The sequence below is a fragment of the Callospermophilus lateralis genome, chromosome 7, assembly GCF_048772815.1.
Source record: "Callospermophilus lateralis isolate mCalLat2 chromosome 7, mCalLat2.hap1, whole genome shotgun sequence".
NCBI classification, from domain to species: Eukaryota; Metazoa; Chordata; class Mammalia; order Rodentia; family Sciuridae; genus Callospermophilus; species Callospermophilus lateralis.
The window spans coordinates 81,174,482-81,190,084 of NC_135311.1; the positions used below are offsets into that span (position 1 = coordinate 81,174,482).

The 15,603-nt window shown below is 33.6% G+C and overlaps 1 protein-coding gene across 6 annotated transcripts in view; it reads left to right on the forward strand.

Annotated features, from left to right (window-relative positions):
• Positions 1-15,603, forward strand: part of Zzz3 (zinc finger ZZ-type containing 3) — a 100,950-nt gene that overhangs the window by 34,495 nt on the left and 50,852 nt on the right. For 3 of the 6 annotated variants that reach the window (XM_076863707.2, XM_076863711.2, XM_076863708.2), the window contains exons 2-4: positions 1,336-1,469; positions 3,401-3,554; positions 9,157-10,715. In XM_076863707.2, the coding sequence (XP_076719822.1) occupies positions 9,208-10,715 (1,508 nt within the window). In that variant the 5' untranslated portion in view covers positions 1,336-1,469; positions 3,401-3,554; positions 9,157-9,207. Of the gene's footprint in view, positions 1-1,335; positions 1,470-3,400; positions 3,555-6,608; positions 6,651-9,156; positions 10,716-15,603 lie in introns of those variants that run through there. The other 3 variants (XM_076863712.2, XM_076863709.2, XM_076863710.2) reach the window with 3 other exon arrangements.

Here is a 15,603-nt window from a genome sequence, read left to right on the forward strand (position 1 = left end):
CTTCACGTTTGCTGAGGCTGGTTTTGAACTTGGAGATCCTCCTGCCTCAGCCTCCTGAGCTGCTGGGGTTACAGGTGTGCATGCCACTGCCCCGCTTGGATTAATTTTTTTATGGTGTTAGTTAAGGTTAGTTTTCAACATTTGAAAACAGTTTTGTCAAGAATTATCTACAAACAACGCTATCTGCATTTTCCTCATGGATTTTTACTCTTTGTTTTTATCATATAGGAATTTGGAGCAGCAGACCTGGTGAATCATTTTAAAATGTCTTTCAAAGACTTCTTTTGATGTATATGAATGAGCATTTTCAGTCACTCATTTTTTCTAGTTTTAAGCTGATTAAAATAACTTAAGGTTTTGTTATTATTGTGTTTTGTATTTGAGATGGAGTCATTCTGTGTTACCCAGGCTGGCCCCTAGCTTCTGGGCTCAACCATCTTTCTGCCTTAGGTTCCTGAGTAGCTGGGCCTAAATGAAAGTATATAAGGCTTTTCCTCATCATTGTAGTCACATGAATATATTTCTCAGATTTGTAATCAGCCAAATTTGTTTTTATGAAGTTTATTTTAAAGGTATGTTTGTATAGTTACATTTCTGTTTAGTATTAGGGTGCTGGGTTTTGAACCCAAAGTCTTGAATATAAGTTGAGCTACACCCATAACTCCTTGGTTGATTTTAAATAACATTTAATTTCTGCTTATTTCTAAAATACTTTGACATATTAGCCTACAAAAGGTATAGTCTAAGGTGAAAGGAGTACATTAAAAGATATTCAGCTGGGCATGGTGATTCTCACCTTTAATCCTAGTGACCAGAGAAGGCTGAGGAAGGAGGATCATGAGTTCAAGGCCCTAAGCCAACACCCTGTTTCAAAAGAAAAAATGAACAGGGCAGGAGTTGTAGCTCAGTGGTAGAGAGTCACTCCTGGGTTCAGTCCTTGGTACTGAAAAATTAAAAGATGTCACGTATTTAATTAATCTTCCTTAATATCATCATAAAACAAAAAGTGCTTTAAATTAATGTCAGAGTTGTTACAGCCTTAGAAAATGAAGTATTTCAACACTGATACTCAATGAGGATCTCTCTGCAGGAGTTTTAATTTAGAATTAAATTTAGAAAACTTGTTTATGGGTACTCTGAGAAGAATTTGTGAGAATGTGTTAACAAATCATCTTACTCTGTTGAAAATATCACAAATTTCATGGCTAAATATAGATAATTATTTATGAAATTTATTAGAAAATGAAATGTCCTATGTTAGAAATATTATCACTTTTATCCACAAATCTGTAAACAGTAATACAGCCATAGTGACATTGTGGTTTCCCTTCACAGATACCAAGTTGTGCTAGTACAACCATATAAATAATTCATACCTGAAGTCTCAATGTAACATGGACATTAACAGTGATGACAGATAAATACAGACGCTTGGGATTCAAATACTAGGCGAAACACTTTAAAAAAAGGTAAGAACAAAATGTAATCTTAATTAAGGCCAGGTGGGATCGAGTTAGAAGTAATTGAAGTCTCTTTTTCAGTGTATCAGGCTTTTATGAAATATGTCCTCAGGATCCTATCTGTCTTAATATTGGTAGAAGTCAGCTGTAAGTATCAGTCCTTCTATAAAAATAACAATTGAACATACACTCTTCTGGTATGATGTTCTTCAGGATGATGTTCTTGAAGTGAACTCTCGTCAACAAGGGTGGTAATATTGTTGACTAGAACTTGATAGAGTGCTAGGACAGGCACATCCATGTATGCTTAAAAACACATTTTAATTTGTAGGTTACCTTTGCCTCTGATGGGTGCCACCACCATCACACACTTTAGAATGTAATGTTTATGAAAGGTTTCAGGGGTCGAGTACAGAGGAGTTGTCGTTTTGAGTCTTTGGTATAAGAAGAGTGAATTTTAAAGTTAGTAGTACTTCATGTTTTCACTGTGCTTTCCCTCCTCATGTTAATTTAGAAGATTTTTAAAAAATCTTTTTATTTAAAAAAAGTTTCTTTTTTTGTGTGTGTGGTTTTTTTTCTTTTTTTGGTACTGGGGATTGAACCCAGGAGTACTTGACCACTGAGCTGTATCCCTAGCCCATTTTATTTTTTATTTTAAAAGAGTATTTCACCAAGTTAATTAGGGTCTCACTAAATTGCTAAGGCTGGCCTCATTCTTGAAATCTTTTTGCCTCAGCTCCCTTGCTGGGAGTAGTGGCGTGTACTACTGTGCCTGGCTAAAAAAATTTTTTAACATAGTAGTGAACTATTAAATTCAGCCACTTTTCCTTTTTTGTGCTTTTCCAAGACTCTACAAGGCAAAACTGGAAGAAGTTACATCTGTATATAATAAATATTAACTGTATTTCCCCCTTTTTTTTTTTTAATAAAAAGCATAAAAAATTTATTGAGTAAAATGGAAGGAATGCTCCAAGGTGGGTGGAGCTGGCCACCTTCAAGAGAAGAAACATTTAATCCTATTCCATTCTAAAACAGTAATATAATTTTACTAGGCAGTAACCCTACTTTACAATTATTGATAATTGCATCAGTCTCTAAATTATAATTCTTCACTGAAAATAGTATCACTTTTAGAATATGTAGTTTTATGCTTATCATAAAGTGACACTCTATCATAAATATCTGCTGGTCTTTTTCCTGGTACTCTTTGTCTGCAGATGGGCACTCATAATAACTCATTTAGCCAGATTATATCTTCTGAAAAGGATATCATAACACATTAGTAAAGCTGTAATTAACAGACTGTTCCAAGAATTGGAATGATTTAAGTTAATTAAATATCTGGCTAACTGGGTACTCAGCCCAGAAAATCCTTATTATTTTTGTCCTTGTTGAAAATCTACATGTCAGAAGTAGTAGAAATTTCTTTTAATAAATGAGTATCTAGCACTTTAATAAATATGAAGATTTTTCTGTAGGTTTAGAAGATTTGGTTGATTCTTTGGTATGTATAACCTAAATAGTTTATGTGCTCAGTTCCCAAGTTTTTCATATTTGGAACACAAAATCCTCTAGAATAAGAGTAAGAGATTATAAATTCTGATATGAGAAATCCTGTCAAGGACAATTCTTAGATCACCTAAAAAAAAAAAAAAAAAAAAAACCGCCTTAGAGCAGAACTTTATAACAAGAACCAAGTCATATTTTGATTCAAACTAATACTAAGTTGTATGGATTTGGTGTATTTTGAAGGTTTGTTTGTTTTTGTTGATTTCTAAAAATCCTAGTTTCTTAGTAACCTGGCTTCAGTTATCAAGAAGCCCCGAAGATGTCATATAAAGAGATTCTATTACCTGCTGTGTCCTCTCATCATAGGAGTAAATCTATTAGCATAAATTAATTTTCTTCTTTAATTCTTTTTTTATTATTTTATTTTAAAGAAAGGAGTTTAAGAGTTTCTAGTATTCTCCATGGCTGAAGCTGAGAGTCTGAAACCCTGATGCTTAAGCTCTATTCTAGATCATAGCTTCAACTCCTTCAGGATATATGGAAAAGAGATAATATTTCCACAATGATAGATCTTTGGTTGTACAGGTAAGTTATTTAGTTTTGCAGTAGTGAAGACAACTTTAGTCTGATTTCTTTTCTTTCTTTTTTTTGAGGGGACAGACTATTTTCATACTGTGTAGAAGACTAAAATCTGATGGAGGGAAATGCTATAGGGATGAAATATTTTTCCACTCTTTCCATCAGTATTGTGGAATGTCTAGACCAATAAACCAAGGATCTTTGAGCCAGGCATTGTGGTTCACAACTGTAATCCCAACTACTCTGGAGGCTGAGGCAGGAGGATTGTAAGTTAGAGGCCATCCAAAGCAACTAACTTATCAAGACCCTGTCTCAAAAAAAAAAAAAAAAAAAAATTAAACTGGTGATATAGTTTGGTAGTAAAGTATGCCCTGGGTTCAATCCCCAGTACTGGGGCAAGAAGGCATAAACATCCTATCTTTTGGCACCTTAGATATAACATTGTGAAATTCTTTGACTTCTGTTTCTCCTCAGTTATCTTTTCAAGTGTATACTCACTTCGAACTATTTGTCGTGGATCTGTCTCTTAATGGCAGAGAAGGAAGAATTTTCTTTATGTAAGACAGTATATATCAGAGTTTCTAGACTTCACAGAGGTGAATATTAAGAACTTTTTAAGTTGAAGTGTATAAGTAGGTCCCCAGGTATCACTCTTCTACCTTATAGTGGTAATTTCACAGCTAAGATAATTTGTCTTCAAGGAATTGTATGACGAGCATAGTGTGGAAACCCCCGCCCCCCCCCCCCCCACCACCACCACCAATACTTAGTATTGAACCCAGGGACACTCTACACTGAGCGACATCCCTATCCCTATTTATTTTTACTTTGAGATACGTCTTGCCAAGTTGCCCAGCCTAGTCTTGAACTTGCAGTCTTTCTTTCTTAGCCTCTCCTTAGTTGCTGTGATTATAGGTGCGCGCTACCTTACCTGGCAAGCATAGCCTGAACATTATTAAAACAGTTACGTTCTAGTCAGGTAGAAAAATAATCATATTGGTGACACTTCCCCCAATTCTCATGTTTTTTTTTTTCCTTTTACTTTCTGTGTGTGTGTGTGTGTGTGTGTGTGTGTGTGTATGTATATATATATATATATATATATATATATATATATTTATATTTTAGTTATAGTTGGACACAATACCTTCATTTTATTTATTTTTTTATGTGGTGCTGAGGATCAAACCCAGCACCTCACACATGCTAGGCAAGCACTGTACTGCTGAGCTACAACCCCAGCTCTTACTTTAGTTTTAATACATGAACGTATACCAGTATCATGATCAGATACCTAAAAATTGTTCACTTACTAAAACTAAATATTATAATAATATATACAACAATCAGAACATTGGTGTTAACAGAGGATTGCCAGCTCCTCGATTCCCAAAATAAATGGTAACAACTTTAGTTATAATAGTAGTAGGAATGAATAGTTACAGGCAGTGTTTTTGAAATAGCTTTTTGAGATTTCTCTCTTTTAAGTAAATGTAATACCTGGAGCACTATTTCATTATATTGGCCTTTCTTATTAAAAGTTATTATTCCTTTTAAATCTTACTGATGAGTTTAAGTATCATCACAGGAACTGGAAATTATGATTTTAAACAGCTGGTAATGTTTCGGAATATCACAGTCAGATTTGGGCATAATTGGCTCAAGTTTGTGGTTCAGTGTTAAATAAATGAGTTTTGTGGAATTAGGTGTAGGATTTGGAGATTAATATGAATAGATAAAGTAGCCCTCCTTAAATAGGCCCTTTGATAGAATGAAAACTGAATGGGATGGAGAAGACTGGTTAGAGAGTCTGTTTAATTCTAATGGTTGATTATTCTCTACCTGTCTTCCAGAAAGTGCCACTGTTGATTAATTGGTGGGTAACTGAAAAATCTTCAGTCTATTAGATTATTTTTTTTCCATGATTTTCATAGATTGGGTTTTCCCCATATGAATGTGTTAACTTAATAATTTCCCTTAATTTTAAAACCAGGGTGATTTCCAAATGGGTACTGGCTAAGGTTTTCATTGTCTAGCTTCTCCTTAGCCACTTAATATTTGGAGGAATATAAATTCGTGATTCAGTCCTCTTTACTGGATTCTTCAGTAACTGTGTTATGCAGCTAAAATGAGGAAAACGACATCTGACACAACACTGAGTAATATAGACATTTTTGGTCCCTTTTTGCTTATTGAATTTTGTATTCAGTTTATCAGATAATTACAGAAAATGTGTACCTTTAAATATACATATCCAAAAGAGAAAAGATATGAAGGAAAATGCATAGAGCAGAAGGAAAAAAAAATGCATTAGAGGGAAGATTAGTTACATTTGTATTAAAGTCTACTCTTCATAATTTTAACAGTTTATTGCCTTAAGTATATGTAATGTGTTAATTGAAGTTACAAGATTTTTTAAATTTTTTTTTTAGTTATACATGAGCACAATATCTTTATTTTGTTTATTTTTATATGGTGTTGGATTAAACCCAGTGCATCACATATGTGAGACCAGCGCTCTGTCACTGAGCCATAATCCCAGCCCAAGTTACAAGATTTTTACAGACTTCTCTTTAATGCTTTTGTAGCCAGAGAGGTCATGGCTTTATTTATAAATGTTTTTGAATAATTAGTGTCCAGTAAAGAATTAAGGGGTATATTATAAGTAAATAATTTGGTTTGAAACTTGATGGATTATATTATTAGAATACTGTCTTGAGTTCAGTAATCTCATCCTCTAATATATACATGAATCATCTGGGAATCTGACTCAGTGGTAGGTTTGGGGCGGGACCTCACAGTCCCACATTTTCTGAGAATCAAACCCAGGGTCTCCAGCATTCTAGACAAGTATTCTACTGCTGAACTATACTTCTAAGCCCCCATTCTCCATTTTTAGTAAGTTTCTAAGAGTTTCCATTAATGGTGCTTTTCAGGTTACATTTGAATATTTTTTCAGTATTTATTTATTTTTGCAGTAATGGGCATTTTTACCACTGAGGCACATCTCAGTCCTTGTAATTTTTTCTTTTTTCTTTTCTTTCTCCTTGAGTTGCCCAGACTGTTCTCATGCCTCAGCCTTCTGAGTAGCTGGAATTACAGGTGTGTGCCATCATGTTCAGTTCAGGTTACATTTGGAGTTGTAAGAGTTTACCAAAAGACCCTTGTTTTAAATAGTTTCTCTTTAAATACCAACCTTAAGAACCTTAAAACTTGGACTTCATTGTAGTTACTGAATGGAATAAAAAAATTTTTGGAAGCCGAAGACGCAAAAAGAAGTGTAAATCTTTTACAGTAATGAATGTTTCAATATTATCATCATGGAAATGGTGAAGAGATAATATAGGCCCTCATTATAGGTATTTTGTAATGATACACAGAAACACACACTGTATAAGTAATTTTGAGTACTACTAATAATAGTTTTATTTCATCCAAAATACAAAGTAGTCTCTTTTTGGGAAGTTGTACTGCAGAACAGATATTGTTTCTATTCAGTTTGGTGTGGAAAGAAAGGAGAAATTAGGAAGTCCTATTAATGGAGTCATTTAAGAGATTTCTGCACCTTTAATTGGCCTTGCATTTTAAAAGGAAAAATTAACATTCTTTGTGTATGTTTGTAAAATATTACTATTGTCAATATTAGTTTTGAACCATAAATTATAATCAAGTTTACATTGAAGTTGTTTGCATTAGGTTTTTTTCAATAAAAATTACTGTTTTTATTTGTAAATGTATATGGGTACTTAATATTTAATCTTCAAATTTGATAGCTTTCGATTTGGGTGTGCAAAATAAATTTCTTTTACTGTTTTTTAGTGTATGTTCTTTTAAAATATCATTTGAAATTTAACTTAAATTTATTGTAATTATAAGCAGAAATTTATGGTGTATCACAAATCTCTGTAAGGAATTTCCAAACAGCAAAAGTTTACTATAAGAAACTTTCTAATTTCTGGTTGATGTGCCCCTTTCTTACTGTTCACTTGATTACTACAAAAGTATCTAGAACAAATAACTGTGCTTTAGTTCCAGGGTTGGTTTTATGAGTCTTGTAAGCTTTTTAAAATGTTAATTAAAAATTTGAAAGTATGCCAAATTAAAACAAAAACTAAAATTCAACCAACATAACATAATTTAACAGGCCACTTCTCTCAAAATTCATTTGAAGGCATCCAGAAACAGGGATACAGTACCCTTTTTTTCTTACATCCTGTGTCAGCAGGAAGAGACAATATCCTTTTTAAGTTTCTTTTTTGATTATGGTACATGTTGCAGTGTCTTCTGTAATTCTGACCTTTCCATTGTTAGATTCTTCTAGTTGAGGCAAAGAAGAGATTGTGTTTGATTTGCCAAGGGAAACGGGTAGGAGGGCATTTGGAGGGTTATACTTGAGGGAGGCTGTAGAAGGGTGGCAAAAGGCAGGAGCAAACTCTGGAACTTTGCATTATGACCACGATTGGCCTCTTTCTCTAACCATCCTGCAGTTAAGTTACAAAGTATCTTATGAAAGATGAAGAGTAGGTAATGGAGACTTGAGATGTTAACAGTTCCTTTATTGTGCTCAATCAGGGAGCCTTTGGAAGCTATCATTAAATCTTTCAGAGTTTATCCATATGGATCATCAGGGCTTTTATTCATTATTCCTCACATTGATCTCTTGGAAACATCAAGCATCAGAAAACTTGTTTCATGTCATAAACCATGCGTTAAAACTGACATACACTGTATACACAGGAGTTCAAAGAGGGAAAGGGTAGGGTTATATGTATACTTCTGATGTCTTAAATGTAAATATTTGCTCAGAGGCTTCTTTCCCATTTCCTTCTATGCTTTTAGAATACTTCCTTTCACTTTCTGATTTATGGCTTCTCTTCTAGAGACTAGGAAGACTTTGTTTTATTTTGGTGTTAGCCAGTACAAACTAAGATTGTGATTTCTTTCCATCTATTTAATTACCAAAAAAACCTCTACTACAACCAAAATTTTTTGAATACAAATAGATTCTTATAGAGGAATTTGACCTGAAATGTATGTTAGTAAGAGCAAATTATAAAGAACAGTCTGCCTTTCTATCTCCTAAGAATGTTTTGAGAGAATCTTAGAAATGATTGGAATAGTTTTTGCAAGATAGCTGTTATATAAATTTAAGATTATTATTTTAGTAACCAAGATGAAATCTCATCTTTAAGATAGATTTTTTTTTTTTTCTGGATATTTGGTACTTGTCTGAGAGAGAAATGAATGGTGAGGCAGGCTAAACTCATGGTCTCTAAAGCCCTGCTGTGCCACTTACTAGCTGTATGACTTTGAACAGATTATTCATATGGTGCTTCAGTCTCCTCATTTGTAGATTAGGAGTGATAGAAGCACCTGAGTTCTTGTGAGTTAATGTGTGTTAAACAAATAAGATGATTCCTGGCACATATTAATTGTTCCATATAATTGTTAGCTGTAATTAATATCATTATTGGAAATAAAAGAACTTTTGTCTCATAATTTATTAATGTTGGCTATACTTACAGTAAAAAATTATGGCTTTATAAACTTTTGTTTTAGGTATATTAACTATTACCTTTTTCTCATTATTTTGTTTACATTTTTGAAGGTTTCCCAATGAGTGGATCATGATGACCGTATTGTAGGGACTTGCCATAGTATGGCTGCTTCCCGATCTACTCGTGTTACAAGATCAACAGTGGGGTTAAACGGCTTGGATGAATCTTTTTGTGGTAGAACATTAAGGAATCGTAGCATTGCTCACCCTGAAGAAATCTCTTCTCATTCCCAAGTGCGATCAAGATCACCAAAGAAGAGACCAGAGCCTGTACAAATTCAGAAAGGAAATAATAATGGAAGAACCACTGATTTAAAACAGCAAAGTACTCGAGAATCATGGGTAAGCCCTAGGAAAAGAGGACTTTCTTCTTCAGAAAAGGATAACATAGAAAGGCAGGCCATAGAAAATTGTGAGAGAAGGCAAACAGAACCTGTATCACCAGTTTTAAAAAGAATTAAGCGTTGTCTTAGATCAGAAGCACCCAACAGTTCAGAAGAAGATTCACCTATAAAATCAGACAAGGAGTCAGTAGAACAGAGGAGTACAGTAGTGGACAATGATGCAGATTTTCAAGGGACTAAACGAGCTTGTCGATGTCTTATACTGGATGATTGTGAGAAAGGGGAAATTAAAAAGGTGAATCTCAATGAGGAAGGGCCACTTAATTCTACAGTAGTTGAAGAAATCACAGGCTATTTGGCTGTCAATGGTGTTGATGACAGTGATTCAGCTGTTATAAACTGTGATGACTGTCAACCCGATGGGAACACTAAACAAAATAGCACTGGTTCCTATGTGTTGCAGGAAAAATCATTAGCTGAAAATGGGGATTCAGAAACCAAAACATCAATGTTCCTTGATAGTAGGAAGGAGGACAGTTATATAGACCATAACGTGCCTTGCACAAATTCAGAAGTGCAGGTCAAGTTGGAGGACCACAAAATATTAACTACCTGCCTGCCTGTGGAACATGTTAATCAGCTGACTACTGAGCCAGCTTCAGGCCCCATTTCTGAAATTCAGTCATCTTTAAGGGATTCTGAGGAGGAAGTAGATGTGGTGGGAGATAGCAGTGCCTCAAAAGAGCAGTGTAATGAAAACACCAGTAACGTCCTGGACACAAATCTTGAGAGTATGCCAGTCTCTGGCGAACTAGATTCATCTTCTGTTCTAGATTGTGTTTCATCTCAGATGATGTCTTTATCAGAGCCTCAAGAACATCGTTATACCCTGCGAACTTCACCACGAAGGGCCGTCCCTACCAGAGGTAGTCCCACTAAAAATGGTTCTCCTTGCAGAGAAAATGGACAATTTGAGGAGAATAATCATAGTTCCAATGAAACAATTGCACCTGTTAGTGATAATGTAAGTGAGTCTCCCACAAATCCTGATGATATTTCTCAAAATGAAAAAGCTGTATGTTGTGACTCTCAAAACTATGGAAGTGGTGAAGGACTAAGTAAGCAACCCTCAGAGACAAGACTTAATATTGGACATTTGTCATCTGCCAAAGAGAGTGCCAATCAGCACATTACAGAAGAGGAAGATGATGATCCTGATGTTTATTACTTTGAATCAGATCATGTGGCACTGAAACACAACAAAGAGTATGTGTAAATATGGTAACCATGAATTCTGCTTTGTTTATTATTCCCCCAGTTTTCACTATTTATTCATACGTTCTATTCATAGTACATTTTTATTACAGATAAAATTAATGCTTTAACTAAAAGTTTTGGTTTAGCATAATGATTATTTTTAACTCTTAAAAAAAATCTGAAGAAAGACTTTAAAACTCAAGTTTATTACTCCTTCCTATGACAACACAGTTTTGCTGGTATTTCACATATATAAGAAAAGACGTGGAAACATGAATGATAGTGTTATTATTTTTTCTTAAGTTTTAAACCATTTAGGGTAATTTATAAAATGGGAACATCTTGACTTACCACAATATAATTTGTTTTATAGTTGTAGAATTTTATGTAATAATCTATTCCTTTAGATAGTATAGAACAAATAATGTGTGTGTACACATCATCCAGATATGGGAAATCGGGCAAGCTAGAAATCTCCTTTTATCTTAGTTGCTTACATTTAAATCCCAGTTAAAATTTTGGTTTTAAAAATTGTGCTTTATGCATTATCTTTGACTTCTGTGACTTAGAAAATTAGATATTACTGATAATACCATGACAGTTAATAGTATGTTATAATCAGCTCATTAGCTAGAGTTAGTATCTGTTCTCTAGTTTACATAAAATGTTTGACATAACTTTTCCTAATAGTAAATATAAGGGAAGACTATTTCAAAATATCATCACTTCTTGGTCTTTACTTAAAAAGGCACTTTTCTAAATAAAGAATTCTATGTCCAAATTTTTTACAGTTTTGCTTAGAATTACTTTAAAGTATTCTGGAAAGTAAACAAATGAATTGGAGTTAATTCTGTCTTAATATTCCTAAAAGAAGCTAAGAAACTATAACAAACAATGCTCATCATAAATACTGTGATCAACAACAGTGAAAAGCTTATTTAATAAGTTATACCTTTATTTTTAAATGGTAGGCTTTTAAACTTATAATCAGATTGTATTAGCTGTGCAAAAATACTTTGATATTGAGAACCCTTTCTAGTGTTTTGTTGTGACAATTGCCAGGCTCTATTATGTTCAGATCAAAGTATCAAATCCTGGTTATGGGACATGATACATTTTTGGCCACGCCTAAGAGATGATTCAGATTTGTATAGGGTAATTTGATGACCTACCTAGTAGGTTTCTTTTTTTGAAAAAAATTTTCGTTTGCTTTTAAAATAATGTTTAATACTGGATTTAATGAAGAGTTCATATTATTTGAGAGTTTTATAAATTTACTTTTAAAAAATGTTAGGAATCTCATGTATTTGAAATGTTTGAAGTCCAATTTGAGATAGGAAAACATCATAATTGTATAAATGAAAATTTAAAAACAAGAATTAAGTTATTACTATTCATATATAGTATCAATTTTTAAAAGTAGTGGTGTTTAATCTACAAATACAAGGATGCAAAACAAATACATTGGGGAAGTACCAAAAGTGATTTTTTCTCACAGGGTCTTGCTATGTTGCACAGACTGCTCTTAAAACTTGTAGGCTCAAGTGATCATTTTGCCTCAGCTTTCTAAGTAGGTGTGCACCACCACACCTGTCTTAAAGTTCATCACCCCCAAACCTCTCTATTCTGTGGATCAAACCCAGGGGCTGGCACATGTTAGGCAAGTGCTCTACTACCGAACTACATCCCCAGTTGCATAAAATGTTACTTTATTTGTTTTATTATTTGATTTTCATTGTTTCTTTCTCTTAAGTCTTGGCTGGTAGATCATCAGTAGATCTTGGAAAATATTTTTCCATTAATAGTCACTGTAGTATTTTGTAAGAGATTTCCTGATGATGATTCTAAAGAATGTGTTCCCATAAAACAATTACCTAAAGATATTGTCTATAATATCAAAAGGTGATATTCCATCTTCATCCATGTTCATCTTTAGATTAGAGCAATATGGTTTCATGGCTTCCTTTGAATATGCAGAGCCCTTTGGAATTTGTATGTTGGTTACTCTGGACAGTATTCTCAAATTAATACTTTATTGGGTAACCTTGGGGGGAAAATCAATCACTCAATCCTGCCTATTTGCCATGCTTCAAATCTTATGAAGATGGTACAGTATGATACTTCATTTTTAACTTTTGTTTTTTCAAGGAAGAAAATTGGGACAAATAAGATGGAGAGATAGCATCATGATTAGCATATTGGTTAGAGATGAATTTAGGAAAATTGAAAGAGGGTAATTTCTTTCATTAAAGTACCTTTCTTCTCTTGCATACTCCCATTTCCTTGCTTTTTGTCTAGAACCCAGAGATAATTGGATATAATATTAGCTCTTTTTACCCACGTTACCCTTGTTAAATAGCAACGTGATACCTGTGTCATGCTTTCAAGTCTCAAGTTTATGGCAGTTTGAAAAGTTTATGATGTTAAAAGCCATTAGGGTTTTTTTTTTTTTTTTTTTAAGGAATTTGGGGTCAGTGGATTATTTTACTTTAATATACATGCATTAATACATACCCTGTCAAATATTTCTCTTTTCCTTATTCTTATGCTAGAAAAGTTCTCTAGATAATTGTACTTTGAAACTGAAAATCAAGCATTGTCCAGACTAACCATGATTATCTCTACTAGAAGGAAATGAGTAGTACTTCCTGATAGCCCATTTTAAAGATAGCTTGTTAATAGAAGATAATTTTTTGCCTAGAGGCAGAAAATTACTATACTCAGCTAAAATAAAAAATTTTCCTCTAAGTGATCATTTAACCAGCAGCCACCCCTATCCTGGCATTCAGCCTTTAATTTATCCATCTCATTTGCAAGGCCATCACATATAAGGTTATTTTGTGACTTGTAAATGTTTGAAAAGATACTATGTGTTGAGTCTAATCTTAAACCCAGTACATGGTAAATTAGGGTATGGGCCAGGAAAATGAATCTGCAGATACTCTGGGTACTTACCTTGTTGCCTTTTAATGTGCTATCTCTCTTTAACACATTTGCCCATATTATGCTTTTATATATTAAAATGGAGAACTGTGGCAAGAGACCAGAGAGAATCTTTTTGTGGCAAGATTCCAGCTGTGTATCATTTTAGTAGATGATCAAAAGAAATACAGTTTCTCTCAAAGCTCTCTGATCTACAAGGTTGGCAGATTCTGGAAAGTTAAATGATGCTTAGTGACTCCTTTTGTGGCCTAGAGGGCTCACTTGACTGAGATCATTTACCTAACTGTGGTTGCTCTTTCTGTTTGGGAATTGACCTTTTGCTGATTTTGAATCAGAATCCCTGAAATGGATCTCTTGAGTTTTGAAGTTCTGGCTTTAGGAAGTGCAGATATGGAAGATTTTCGGTCCTGGGCTTTAATATTCAGAACTTTTCTTTCAGTTTAGAAGGTAATCTCTAGAAAATAAGTGTTCAAATGAAAATTTGATTTGGTCATTTGATACTTAATTCTCATTGTGCAATGTTATTTTTATTTGAAAGGCCTTGAGTAGCTTCAGTTAAGGGTCTTTGGTATTAATTGTAATAATTCAGAGCATTGAAAAGTCAAATATAGGGTTCTATCTAGATTGTTAGGACCTTGCAAAGAGTTAACTCATTGATAACAGATTGCTAACATTTGTACCACTGTATAAATTTATCCAAATGTCTTAAGGTAGTTATTGCTTATCTAAGTGTATTACTCAAATAGTTTCCAGATGAGAATGTTATTTTTTAGCCATTTATAAACACCAAATAATTACAAATTGACCTTCTGTTGTATCATGCTTACTTACTAGTTGAGAGCTATGATATTTTCATCAATTTCAGAACTTGAATAGAGAAAATTCATACTAATTTTTATAAGTTTGCTTTTTAAGAATCTACTTTTGCTATTGGTCAAAATAATTTCTTTTAAGGGTTCAGGAAAATTTCCTAGGGATAGATTTCCTTAGAGAGAAAGAGCACTAGAGGAATTATTCTGCCACAGATAATTTTACATCTATATTATAAATTATTGAAGCAATTTCATATAGTTTCTCATTTGACATAGGATAGGTGGCATTATACAATTCACATTTCCTAACTCATTAATTTAGGTTATTCATGGTATATTCACTGAGGGCTGGGGTTTAGCTCAGTGATAGAGTACTTGCCTAGCATACCTGGGACATCCCCAGTAGTGCAAAAATGAGCAAAGTATCAAATCAGTGGAAGAAATAGGATCAGACTTCTGTCTTCTAATTCCTGGTCTGAGCTATATTTACGTACGTCATCCAGTGAGAACTTCCTCCGTGGACTTTTGGGTTTTAGGGTTGAGAATCCTCATTGAGCAGATCTTGGTACTCAGTTTTCAAGAATTCTTTATCCAATGGTTAGACTCTCTAATTAGTCATGATGATCTGGTTTTTATCTGTCAGAGAGTCAGCATTATAGGTAAGTAACCTGCTTTATTTATTGAATGAAATAACTTTCATATTCACTGTTTTAAAGAATATCTTGGTAGTGGGTCTGTGAAGAACAAAAGTGGGAAAATTAAGAAAAACTATAACCATACCTTAACTTCAAATAAAGGGTTTGGCTAACTTGAGAAGAATATTCTGGGGAATTTTAGAATGTAGTAGGTATACTAAAGTCATAGGTTACTAGAGTAGACTCATAACTTTCTCCACTCATTGGAGAAAATTATAGAACAGCAAGATTCAACTCAAGTTATTTGGCACAAAGATTAATGGGAGGAGGGAGGTAGCTGCCGTAAGTATAAAATTTTTCATTTAAAAGGGATAAACCATTGACTACTCAAACATTCTGTGAATTCTTTGCCTTTTCCTTTGAATGCTAGCAGCTTTTATTTCAACTAATATGAATGATTTCTAAAAGTGATTCTTTGTTGTAATCCAAATATGTTTGTACTGAAGT